This window comes from Xiphophorus maculatus, chromosome 11 (assembly GCF_002775205.1).
Source record: "Xiphophorus maculatus strain JP 163 A chromosome 11, X_maculatus-5.0-male, whole genome shotgun sequence".
NCBI lineage: Eukaryota > Metazoa > Chordata > Actinopteri > Cyprinodontiformes > Poeciliidae > Xiphophorus > Xiphophorus maculatus.
Genome location: NC_036453.1, coordinates 11,300,076 through 11,313,670, shown reverse-complemented (window position 1 = coordinate 11,313,670; position 13,595 = coordinate 11,300,076). Strand labels below are relative to the sequence as shown.

At 38.4% G+C, this 13,595-nt stretch overlaps 1 protein-coding gene across 3 annotated transcripts in view; it reads right to left on the bottom strand.

Moving 5' to 3' along the window:
• Positions 1–1,221: 1,221 nt before the first annotated feature.
• clip2 (CAP-Gly domain containing linker protein 2) overlaps positions 1,222–13,595 on the bottom strand; it is a 35,375-nt gene continuing 23,001 nt past the window's right edge. The window contains exons 9-18 of one of the 3 annotated variants that reach the window (XM_005800349.2): positions 13,330–13,434; positions 9,226–9,594; positions 8,530–9,093; positions 8,393–8,450; positions 7,680–7,763; positions 6,195–6,351; positions 5,070–5,229; positions 3,547–3,735; positions 2,224–2,283; positions 1,222–1,978 (exon numbers count right to left, since the gene is read on the bottom strand). In XM_005800349.2, the coding sequence (XP_005800406.1) occupies positions 1,967–1,978; positions 2,224–2,283; positions 3,547–3,735; positions 5,070–5,229; positions 6,195–6,351; positions 7,680–7,763; positions 8,393–8,450; positions 8,530–9,093; positions 9,226–9,594; positions 13,330–13,434 (1,758 nt within the window). In that variant the 3' untranslated portion in view covers positions 1,222–1,966. Of the gene's footprint in view, positions 1,979–2,223; positions 2,284–3,546; positions 3,736–5,069; positions 5,230–6,194; positions 6,352–7,679; positions 7,764–8,392; positions 8,451–8,529; positions 9,094–9,225; positions 9,595–11,918; positions 11,970–13,329; positions 13,435–13,595 lie in introns of all 3 variants that reach the window. The other 2 variants (XM_023342376.1, XM_005800350.2) reach the window with 2 other exon arrangements.

Sequence of the window (13,595 nt, the reverse complement as noted above, 5' to 3'; positions counted from 1 at the left end):
ATAATGTTGATGTCTCTCTTTACAATGTTAGTAGGTAAGTAGTACTGAGTGCCGTTCAATGCAAATACACAACCGACATTCATCTCTGAAGATACGATGGCAGTAGCGGTGACCAGCCCAGGGATTCAGGGTAAGTGAGCTGCTTCTGCTGTGGTTTTATTGGAAGCGTGTTCAAAATGTAGTAAGCAAGCTTAATATTTAGTTTCCAAACAAAACGAAATATTTAGTTAATGAGCTAAATATTTAGTTTTATTTGGAAACTAAATATTTAGGCAATATTTAGGCAATATAAATAAATATTTATATTTACTTCTTAAGCTACAAATTTAGCTTCACTTTAAATATCTAGTTAGTGAGCTAAATATTTAGTTTTAAGCTAAATATTTATTTATCAGGCTAAATAATATGTTTAGCAAGCTAAATATTACTTAGTGAGTTAAATATTTAGTTAATGAGCTAAATATCAAGCTCATTAACAATAACCTCAATATTTACAAAGTGATGTAAATGTTTTGCTTGAACCTAAATATTTACTTAGTGAGCTAAATATTTATTTATCAAGCTAAATATTTAGTTATTGAGCTACATGTTTAGCTTAAAACTAAATATTTTGTACAGACCAAAAATATTTAGCAAATATGCAAATGCATTTGCTGATAGCTGGAAGTGGACTATTAAAATAAAAGCCAGCTGCCTTCATCATCATCTGGCGCAGAATTACAACGGGTGTCAATGACGTGAAAGTTGGATGAAATGCAACATGACCGTTCAGATTGCAGACGCTTTAAAAAACAATCAGACACGTATCCGATATAGTGCCACACATGGAAGTGGCACAAATCTGATATTTTGGGGGATGAAAGGTCTGGAATTGGGCCGTTCAGACTGCAGTGAAAAAGTCTGACATGGCTTGTTTTATGTGTGAATGTAGTCGTAGTGTCATAGTGTCACGATGTGCCTGGTTTTACACAACTCCTTCAGTCCAGATGAAAACTTCTGTCCTCTGGTGCTGGTTCTACTGGTTCTCCCACCGCTGGTCTACATGTGCATTAAATCATGTCCACATCAGGTCACTCCACCGTGGTGGTTCACTACGGTTGCCAGTGGGTTTATATCAGAAAACTGCTAGCACACTGATGCTTTCCACTGCTGTCTTGTTGTTTCATAATAATGCACTGAAAGGATGGAAAAGGCATATAACGTTTATATTAAGACACATAGTTGCTCCTGGTAACTCTGTTTATTTAGGTTAGAGTGACTTGTTGGTCGGTTTCTGCACTTTTGTTGCGACTGATTTTGAAAAGGATACGCTGCAAATTCTGCTCTGTTCTATTTGGGCCACGCTTGGTTCATTCATAGGGATGTTAAAAAAAGGGAAATCTAAGATTCATACAATGCATACAACCTGACTACAATCATGAAGGGATTAAACAGAGATAACATTTCTGTTGCTTGTGTGCGTTACAGAGGGAGTTTTGACCTTTACAGTTCGGTGACATCAGATTGAGTCAGAATCTAATAGAAACGTCAGAATTCGGGTGTTTCTTTGAGCAGTACAGAGAATTATTAGAAAGCAAAATGTCAAAAATAACAGCAATAAATAAAACAAAGAAAGCGACCAAGAGTCAGTCCAATAGCTCTTCCCGCTGACTTGTTGAACGAAGCTTCCTAACTACTGTAAAGCATCCAAAGCTGCCATTCTCTCGAGCTCTCAGCAGTTATTTCACTGATAATATCTCTTCATGTCCCATACTTTATAGTACTTTAAGTGATCTTCGTGATTGGCTATTAGGTGCATTCTGCAACAACATATAAATTCACTGTTTTGGTATTCATTGACTGTAAACGGAAGTGTTTTTCAGGCATTTGACGCAGCATCGGGAGACGCTCTGCTCCCGTCTGAAGGTCCCAACGTCAGTCTGGGTTCACGTTGGAGTCGCCCGCCCCATCATCGCTGCTGCCCCCATCAGTGCTGTTCCTAGAAAAGAAGGTTGAAAGCATTTGGCATCAGCAAGAGAGCAAAACCACTTCTACTTTCTGATATGTAGATGTGGGATGGCATTGAGTAACAGACAAAATATTTCTGAGTTTGTCAATGGCTCCCTTCATGTATGTTTACTGCCCTCTCCTGTTTCTTTTTGATTTTGATTTAATTTATCTGTTACATGGGTAATTAAATAAAAATGAAGAATTAAGAACATTTCAGTAGAAAACAGCAACAACCTCTTGAGTGATGTCTGATTCCTGGTGGTGAATTCCATTCGCTGAATTTGCACCTAGAACCTGAAAAAAAAAAACCCCAGAAATGATACATGTAGACAAATATCTGACCAGAACATTTAAACATCCAGTGCCCTATGAACGTGCATGACTTCAGATGTATTTGAGTAAATTTTAATTCATCTGCCTGGAAAAGACATTACAGAGGAGCCCTGCCAATTCGCGGGTCAGTAATCAAGGACTTTTCTGTGGAATTTAACTCCGACTTATTCACAGATTTTTTTGTAGAGCATATATAAAATATTTGATTGAAAATGCACCTTGGAGAGCAATGCTACATAACATGATATTGTCTGGCATTTACAAAGCAAATCGATGTTTGATGTATAAAAATAGTCCATCATACTGCTGCTGCTGGCCACGCCCCCCAACATTTACAATCATACATGAAAATGGCTGCAAACAATTGCGCAGTTATAGAACTATACGTCTTTGAAAAGCACTAGTGGAGCTTCCTGCACAACCAACAACAATGCAGCAAGTGGTTTCTGGATGGCATGTCAACAACAAAACACTTGTCTTTTTCAGCAGCAATTGTACAGCGCATACAGCAGTAGAACCAGCTGACCAACCATGTTGGAGCTCAGCTGGTGTTGCTAAGTCTGGGCTCGGCTAGGGTTGCTAGGTAACGGCGCAGTTCCCGTTGATTGTGACTTGGGACTCAGGAGGTTTTCGAAATGACCAGACACCAAAAAACATTAATTTATTGCCAATGAACGGCTGGGTGTTGAGACCCTAATGGAAGTATAAAAATGTGCAAAATGTAAATTTTGATGAAGATGAATTTTTTTTTCTCTTCTTTACAATTCTTATTACAGTAAAATAAAATAAAAAATAAAAAAATCAATATTCTGTGGCCCTCAATTACTTGTAACTTGACAGTTTTGGCTGATAAGGTAAAACATTTGCCCATCACTGCTCTATTGTGTATTTAGCTCTTCTTTTCCCCACCATGTTCTATTATGAACATATTGTGTTTAGAATGATGTGCCAGTTCAGTTTACAGTCTTGTTTTTTTCTGACAAAAGTGTCTTCTTCCACAAGATGTTAATGCACATGTTCTGGTCTACTTTCCTATTTATTTAAATAGGAAAAGAGCTAAAAAAAAAAAGCAGTCAGAATGTGGATGATTTTTGCAGATCTTTTAGCTAGCTTTGCTTCCCATTCAAATTCCCCCAACTGACAACTAGCAATCCACTCTCCAGCTTTTAATACCGACAAAGCTTCTTCATAGAACATGCGTACTCCTTTCTAAACCTCTTTCACCTGGCTCTTATCTGGATGTCTTCGCATGGCCTGGACAAGCTTGTCGACTTGCTGGTTGTGCTCCAGGGCGTTCCTCAGGGCGTCCTCGGTGTTGAGCAGCCGCTGGCGCAGGCGGCTAACCTCCGAGTCCAGAGCCGACGGGTCGAGCATGGAGTACCGCCGGTGGTCAGGAGAGGACCGCTCCCTTCCCTGAAAAACAAACGCAGGTGAGACAAATTATTAATATAAGCCAACAGCAGTAAAACTACTGGATACAAAGTGTCAGAGATTACTGGGACCCAAAATCCAAGAATAACTGGTCATTTCTGTTTTATAGTTACTAATTTTGATATTTTACAACAACTTTTTAAATTCAAACTGTAAAGTGGTAGGAGACATAATTATTACTGTGGTAAAAACGTCCATTTTGTTGCTCTTTTAGAAGATTTAGGAATCCAGTGAAAAATGGAGAAGCACGTGAGAAATATAAAAACCGAGTTAGTGGTTGCTATGGTTTTCCCGCCGTTTTCGTGGAGCAGGAAACGGGGTAAGCTCACAGTACCAATATTTCATCAAACAGAAACACTGAGCAGCCTCAAACAAAACAACCATAAACTGACCAGCTACATGTCTTATGAGTGTTTGAGTCTTTAACAACCAAAATGAACACTTTGACATCTAGCTCCGCTCTAAACCTCCATCTCTGTAGGTTAGGAATCCACAATAAATAATAATTGACTGAAATATAGCTGTTAATAAATAATAAAAGTCTGAAAGATGATTAAATGTCCCTGTAGTAATTTAGGGCAAACAGCACAGGTTTACAGAAAAAAACACAAAATCTACAGTGCAAATATCTTAGCACACTTGAACTAAGACAAAACTAACTTACAAGTAGCTTTTCCATAAACTATAGGAGCTTGATTTAAGTCAACAATTCCTTAATATTGATGAATAAGTAGTTCCACTGGAAGATTATTTCAATAGTAATATGATGGAAGGTCTTGTTATAAGTGAAATAACTTGCCTGTGGGAATAGTGCTTTTGAAAAATCAATATTAAATTATTAATATTGTTGAAAGATTAATCTTGTTGAAAAGTTACTTTTAATTTAGTTTTCTCTTATTTTAAGTGTGTAAAGGCACTTGTACTAGAAATTAGACTATAAAAAACTTGGTAAGATTTTGTGTTTTTTCTTTGTTTGCTCTAAAGTACAACAAAAAACATTTATTAATCTTCTTACAGGCTTTTAATATTTTTAACAGCTATCTTCTATTTATTTAATATTTAATGCAGCATACATTCTTTTCTTATTTTAAATTAAGAAAAAAAAATGAAGTTTTGAAAAAAAGAGGATGGACACATTTTCTTCTACGGGATGTTTATGTTTCTGAAAAATTAATTCACGACAAAAACAGTTTCCAGCAGATTGACAAGAACAGTAGATAAAAAAAAATAAAAAAAAATATTGCTGGTGCTTTTGGAGTCATTCCGATTCAATTCAATTAGTGTGATATTAAATCAAAGCCGTTGTTTGTTCTCACCAGCAGAAGCAGTTTTTCTCTCAGGGTTTTTATGTCGTCCTGAAGTTTCTGCTCCTTGACCTTCCACTCAGCCTTGTGCACCTCTCGGCTCAGGTCTTTCTCCACGTCCCGAGAGTGGCGGTGGGACTCCAGGAGTAACACCCGCAGTTCATTCAGACTCCTGGAGCAAAGAGAAAAACATTACAATTCACAAAACAGCAACTGTATTACAAAAACATCATTATTAATTAGATTTAAAACTCTTTTTTGACGCCACGGATGATGAAAGTCCTTCTATTCAGTCAACACTCCCACATATTTCTGCAATTTAAAACCACTTTAAGCCTAATGCAAACTGTGCTCATTTTCAGGAGAAAATTATTAGTATTAATGTAAGAATATAAAGATTTTCTACATGTGGTCTGTCTCCATTTTATTTTTGAGGCAAAAACCCCCCAAAACAAAACAAATCAATTTCAAATCAAATAAATCCAGACAAACTGAGCAGCCATATTCAATGAATTAAAATATGCATTTCGATGAGGCTTGTTTGTCTGATTAAAAGTATGAATTGAAAATAACAACCGTTCAGCAGGGAAGTCCACATTCCTGCATTAAAAATGTTTTTTAAGGGTCTGATTTAATATTCTGATCTTACATGTCCTGTTTTTATTAGGCATAAGACAAAAATCACTATAATTAACAGAAATAAAGATTTGAAAAGTTAATATATATGGAATTAATTGGTAACTGAAATGATATTGTTACTCAAAATAAAATATAATTACAGTTTCTATACTGCAGCTAAAAACCTATAAAAATATAGTTAAAAAACAAAAACAGCAGCTTCTTTCAGTTGCTCTAAAGATTATTACTGGCCATCACTTTTTTAAAACCATTTCGATGTGTTTTACTGTCCACAGAGTTCATTTCGTTTATGAGAAAATGTTGCTTTAAATCAGAAGACCTGTCAGTGGGTCACAATAAACACAGTAAAATCAATAAATTATCTGTTGTTTCCAAGTGAGTCATCTCTATCAAACTGATGGGGAAACTTTTTTTTCCTCCTCATGCCGTTCTGCTGATTTTTCTCATCAGTTATTCCAGTGAGTCCTGGAGGAGATTGAAAAACCATCCAGCAGCTACCTTTCTTTCTTCAGCAGCTCCTGGCTTATGCTGACCAGCTGCCCTGATGCATCATGGGACTTCTTGGTCATGGCCTCTAGCTCCGCCTCCACACGCATCTTCTCCTTGGCTAAAGCTTCGAATTTCTTTTCCCCAGAGCGAACTTTATTTTCCAGAGCTAATGCAGAAAGAAAATAAAGTTAGACTTAAAGAGAACTTGATACAATGTGGTATATCTGTTAGCCAGCCACTAAAATAGAACAAGCCAAGTTAAATATAAAAAATATCTTTTTTCCTTAGGATAATTATCCCTTTATCTTTATCTCTTGATGACAATGCTTTCCAAAGAGGAATAATATGTTGGCTTATGTTAAAATCCATCTGCTAAGTATGTGTCAGAACCTCAATCAAAAAGCTATTTTTCACCGTTATTTCCATTACTTCTGACCTCTAACCCGAAGTCAGAAGTAATGAGATTTCCTCCTGTTTGTCCCACCGTGAACTTTAGACTCTAAAATAAATATTAAAAATGAATTTTATGCTTTAAGAGACAGCCCTTTAAACCTTTTTTTTCCTCTATGAATGATTTATGAGCCATTCTTCAGAGGGCGTCAGTTTGATTATCCGAGCTGGGTCCAGCACATTTTGAGTCTGTTTGATGTCACAGAGCTGTTCAAAAGATTATTCTGAAAAGATCAAAAGAAAGAAAGTGCGAAGAAGCAAAGCGCTGCAGCGTGACCTCTGTCAGTGGTTAAAAACATGTGCATGCACATGTGAGAAATTAGAATATTTTTAAATGGTTGACAAAAATTAGAACTTTTTATATAGGTTCATCATTACACATAGAGTCAAATATTCCAAGCCTTTAATTCTTGCAATTTTGATGATTATGGCTAACAGATTATGCAAACCCAAACTTTTGAGTCTCACAAAGTTAAAATATTGTGAAAAAAATTAAATATTAAAATCCTTAGCTAACTCAAAACGCCAGCAGAGCTGGTCGTTTTCTCGTGGAGAAAACTGCTGACTGGACAGTTATTAACATCCTCCATAACGAGGGGAGGCCACACACTGCTAACGAAGCGGCTTCAGAGTTCTGTATGTTAATAGAAAGCTGAGACAAAGTATTGACAAACCTGTCAGAAGCTTGACATTTCTGCTCAAAATATAATTTTTCATATGATGATATTTGAATTTCAGGTTTTCATATCCAATTGTTACGTAAAAAGGCTTGAAATATTTCACTCTAAGTGGAGTAGATCTACGTAATATACGAGGTTCAATTCCTGAAATGGTTGGCAAAACAATATTTAACCTTTTTATAATCTATTTTTTTTGTTGGTAAATGTATTTGAGTAACATTACATATCATTTCAAAATCTAAACAAGAAAGAAAAGAAATCAAAATTTTTGCAAAATATGTAAAAGTTCTTATTTTAATTGAAATATAGCATCTGTGTATGATGTGTATAAGAATGAAAACCGTCAGAGCTCAACAACATTTACCTCCAATCTGTGTTTTTAGAGCTTCGACCTGGGAAGAGAGTGTGAAGACTTCTTTTTCCTTTTTCATCAACTTCTCCATCGTTTCTGAAGAAAAAAAATAAACCCTTTAATTGCATAAATACTGTTATTAGTCCGCCTGCGTTGATATGTCTTAAGCGATCATCTTTTGCCTCAAAATTTGTTGTACGTGTAGCAGACAAATAAAAACTGCTGCATTTTTTTCTGGGCCAATTCAAAATTGGCACATATTTTAAAAATATTTTTATTTTCTATTTTTTAAATGTTCCAAATATTTTGACAGAAACATCTTTTGTTATTACATCTATGCCTCATTCTTGCCGCAGCGACTGCAGAAATTGTTGCGTGTCAGTTTTGCGCCTGCTTTTTAAACGTGCTAAACGTCGATGCAAACACAGCTCCTGCAACCTGGTTCAGGTTTAATAAATCGCATTGCAGTCATTCCAGCTCTATATACTCCTACCAGCCTTTTGCACTTACTGATTATCAGAATATGTTCTGCATATTCATGAAGGAAGACATGCAAAATTAATTGCGCCTGCAATGCAAAACGGTTTTGTCTGTGGTATCAAGATTGCATCTACATGTATCATACATGCAGTACTTTAAAAGATCATTCCCAATTTAACAAGTGCTATGAAGCAAATGTTTGTTATGTTGCAAAAGATAACCTACTACTAAATGGATATAAATACCTTCAATATTCTGTTTCAGCTTCTTCTTCTCATCTGAAATTTCATTATCTTCAATCATCTGAAAAAGAACAAAGAGCTGTAAAATCATTCGACATGAGGGTAAAGCAGAGTAATGTCAGATCTTCTCAGCTGCTTACGTTTGCATCGTGAGGTTTAAAGTGATCTGCCTGCACAGCCTGCAGCTGGTTTGCCGTCACCCTCAGCTTCTCCTCCAGTTTCTGGATCTCCTCCTGGCTCTCAGCCTGGGCCTTCTGCAGGGCCTGGTAGTCCGTCATCATCTTCTCTGACAGCTCCAGTCTGTCTCGAAGTGCTGTTGTTGTTTTGTCCCGCTCCACCTGGAGCACCTCCATCTCTGCCAGCCTGGCCTCCGCCCTCTGCAGCTTCAGGGAGGCCTCGCTCAGCGCCGCCTTGCTGCTCTGAGCCTCCATGTCAGACCTGCCTCCGTTCAGCTGGTCTCTGGCCTCCTGAAGGCGATTGCAGAGATCCTCGCGCTCCTTGATCAGAACGGCGGCTTCGATCTTGTGTTTGGCCTTCAAGTTCTCCACCTCCAGCTGGTGCTCCATCTTTAGGCTCTCCAGAGTGGTCCTTAGCTCCTGGGCGTCCTGCTCCTGGCCTTGTGGAGCAGACTGACCTCTGCTCAGCGATGCCTTCAGCTCCTTCAAGGATTGCTGATGGTCAGTCACCAACATGTCAAACTTAGCCTGTGCAAAAAACAAAAACAAGTCACATTTAGGCTGAAATCAAGAAAGTGCCATTAAAGTATTAAGTAATGAAGTGTTGCCGTTGTTCTACCTTAAGCTCTACAATCTGAAGACCAAGCAGTAAGAGAGTACCTTCCAGGAGTCCATCATTTCCATGTTCTCCTTGGTGGCTTGTTGGACTTTCTGCTTCATCTCGCCGATCTCAGCGCTCTGTTTCTCCACAACCGTCCTCAGCGACTCCACCTCCTGTTGGCTTGCCGCCAACGCTGTCTCGTATTTTTCTTTGAGCTCGCTGCTCTCCTTGTGGTGCTCGCGGCCCACCGTCAGCAGCTGCTCACGCAGCAGGACGGTCTCCGGCTTGGCGTCGGTCCCCGGGGCCTCCTGCTGGGAGCCCGCGTCGATCCGCCTGAGCTGACCCTGGAGGTCTTTGATTTCAGCCCTTCGGAGGGCGAGCTCCTCCTCCAGCTGCATGATGTGACTCTGCTCTTCTACGGTGGTTTGCTGATGAGACACAAAACAACTTCCATCACTGATTCTGACACGTTTCCGTTTAGAGGTTGAAGATGAAGAACTTCAAACTGCGACCCGCAGAACAAAGAAAATCTAAGCCAGTAAACAAGCAGAGATCAGGCTTCAGGACAACGGAAATCAAAAGAGAAACTGCTGAAGACTTGAGGCAGTAAAGTGCTTTGCAGTGGATATAAATGACAAATAAAATATGTGGACAGCAACAGATTGGTCAACGTTTGGCTCCCTCTCATATTCAAACACATCCATTGATTAAAAACACTATTTAGCTTTTTGTCGTTACAACATATCAATTGATTCAGGCATGTTGGAGTTGGAGAAGAGATGCAACTAAAAGTTATAGGATGGCAGGTCTTAAGTGCTGGCGCATCCCTGACCTGAAGTTTTTCTCAAACTAAATACATAGAAGAGCAATTCCTCTTTTAATCCACCTCCACCCTCTGTATGTTCAGCTCCCTGATTTATCTTCCACATAGCAACCAGAGCCACCACCACAGCCCTGTTGATGGTTCAGGTGAATGGAGATGGCTCTTCAGTCTCCTAGGATCTAGCCGACACCTTTTCAGTCTTTAAGGGTCAGGAAGCAGTTACTTCTTCAGACTCAGCGGGTCCAGTCAACAATCTTTCAGGCTCTGAAGGTTCAGCCAACTGTCTCTTCAGTCTCTGGATATCTGAGTGACACCAGCGCGTCTTCAGTTTCCAATAGTCTTGCTCATGCAAACACTTGTGAGTGCTGACACCAATTCAGTCTCCAAGCCTCCACATGTCTTCAGTCTCCAAAGTTCCAGAAGTCCTCCAAAGCTCCAGACATCATCTTTTCAATCTTCAAGACTTAAGACATTATGTCTTCAGTCTCCAAAGTTAAAGGCATCATGTCTTTAGTCTCCAAGGTTCCTGAAGTCACCTCTTGAGTCTCTAAGGCTCCAGACACCATGTTTTCAGTCCAGGTAAGACCAACCCCTCTTCAGTATTTGATGGTCCAGCTGATGCCAAGTCTTTCATAGTCTCTGAGGGTCAGACCAACGGCTCCTTAGTCTCAGAGGATCTGGACGTCGTCGTCATCCACAATGGTCTGGCTGATGTTGACGCCACTTTGGCCACTTAGGATTAAGTTGACACTAACTCCCTAGAGCTCCATATTACACCCAAAAACTTGGATATGAAGAAGAGCGAACTGTCATGAAGCATTTCTTATGTGGCTCTACCACATATTTTATAAGACTTGAGAGATTTTACTCCAAAATTAATCAAATACCCATCTGCCAAGTGAAATATAAACATACGTAAAACAGTTAAGTTGATTGTTACGACACTGTTTGTTTACAGGCATGAAATTGAAGTAGGCTGGATGAAACACAAAGGTACAAATCTGCGAGCTGACCAAGCCATTACAACTAAGTGAAAGGTCAATATCCAACCAGCATTTAACCCTGTTGATTTGTTTATTCGTCTGCTGAAGAAGATTGTTGCTGACTTTGCCGCCCCGTTCTGTTCTTCGCAAGGTTAATTAAGACTCAATTTACAGGCTGGGATCCAAAACTCTGAATAAGGAGGCACTTAAAAGCAGACCAGGTGATAATCTTTTGTAGGTTTATAATCCTAAGCAACAATTTATGCAGCTAGATTTCCTCTCCATTAATGTAAAAGCAATAATTAAGTGAGATTTAAGTCTTTTTCATTATTAGAGCCAAATCTTGCTGATGCGTCCAATAGTTTCTAACCTCATAGCCATTAGTGAATTTTGTCTTTATTTCAGGAGACTACCATCAAAGTAATGGTACCAGCAGGATAATAAAAGCTGAAAGATATTAAAGTTAAAGTCAATGCATTGTTTCCAAAATGTTTAAATGAGCCAAATGATCAATGTGTCACTGTCCAATGAAGCAGAAGATGAGAGGCCATTTTCTGTTTGATCATCTAAAAGCAGCCAAGCGAATGTGAGGAAGCCAACAACAAACCTGAAAAAAGTGTCAGTTCTGTAAACATTCCACACACACACACACACACACACACACACACACATACACACACATCTGTATTCAAAGAGAAGATCGAGGAGAAAGACCTGCTGCACGACACACAGTACAACCGTGTGGAAAAACAATCGGCTGCAGAGTTTTTTAAACACATTCTCCTGAACTGCATCCAGATGCAGAAACACAGGAGGGAAACCAGAAAACGGAAGAGTCTATGCAAGGTTAATGTCGCCGAGAGCATCGGAAGTCAATTTGAAGTCGAGAGTTGCGACAGCTCAGCAGCGGATCAAAGCCAAAACAAGATGGCATCTTTGTTTTCACCTTGGTTCTGTTGCCCAACCTCAAGGATTCTGCAACATGACTGCGGCTTCCCTGTTGACAGAAGCAGTAATCAAGTGTTTCAAAAATGATTAGTTATCTTCAAAATCTTGAAGAGAAAAAGAAAGAAAAAAAGAGTGGCACCCTATTTATTATTGATGAGACTCTCACTAGGAGGTGCAGCGCAGAATATTAAGGCACTACAGAGGAGATCAGGGAAATTATCTCTATGATTTATCCCACAATCATCCACAAACATTTCAAGCTTTAAAAATTACATAACCACACAAAAATGGATATGGAGCTAAAGGATATCCATCCTGGAAAGTGAGCAAAAAGTAAACAATGAAGCTGTCCACCTGCTGGTTATGTGTCACTTTGTTTTATAGCATCAGTAGTTGTTTGATTCCTGCTTTATTTTACAAAAGTACAAAGGAAATGATCAAATCTGGGATCAGATACTTACAACAAACTGACATAAATAAAGCAAAAACTAAACTATGGTAAGTTAAAGTAAGTTGAGCTAAAGTATCCTAAAATAATAAGCTGATAAAAACTAAACCCCCTTTCCCTTACCCTAAACTTATCCCTAACCTTATCCTATAAGCTAAAATAAGCTAAGCTATGAAAGATTAAACTAAGATAAAATAACCTAAGCTAAAATATCCCAACACAAAATAAGCTAAGGCAAAACTAAGATAAACTAAATTATGATAAAGTAAAATATCCCAACCTAACCTAACATAAACTAAGATAAACTAAAGTATCATAAAATAAAATAAGCTAAGGCAAAACTAAACTAAGGTAAGCTAAAATAAGCTAAGACAAAAATAAAGATAAGCTAAAGTTATCTAATGTAAAATTTAATGGGCTAAGGCAAAAACTAAACTTAAATAAACTTAAGTAAGCAAAGCTAAGGCAAAACTTAACTAAAATCAGACAAAATAAGCTAAACTAAGCTAATACTTTATGAGGCTGCACAGAGGTGCAAAGCTGGAAACATATTGTTGGTCATTTACATGCCCTCCTTAAGCATGCATAGGTTTTCTCATGGTACTCCAGCTTCCTCCTACAGTCTAAAAACATAACAATTATGAATGGTCACTCTAAATCAATTGTAGGAGTGATCAGTTACCAGTATTAAGATATTTTTCACAGACAAAGATCAACACAGGTAGAGTTGACAAAAAAAATGCAAATTATGTTTCAATTGTATCCATATTACACAGGTAATTCAGTCTAAATTAATATTCTGTACGTTTATAATCAGCATTCCTCAGGGTTAAATTAAAATGTGAAAACCAAAGGCAGACGGGACATGACTTCAACCAGTGCAGCTTATTTTAAATGCTGTTGACAGAGAGGCAGAACACCACAGGACAGTAAGCACAGGCAGCGGGCTCATGCTTTTTACCCTTCGCCTCTCTAATTCTTTCTGGAGCGCCGCTGCTCTCGATTTTTCGAGCAGCAGACTCTGCTCAAGCTGACGAATGTGGGCATGTTCCAATTTCGTCTGAGTCTACGGAAAAACACAAAGACACAGACAGAAAAAGGAAAGAGAAAAGGAAAGGCTGAAAGGGAAAAAAAAAGACGAATGCAGATCAGAGAGGAATAACTCAACGGAGTGGCAACAGATGATCAGAGTGGAGCTGGAGATCGTTTGAGGTCGGATTTCATCAA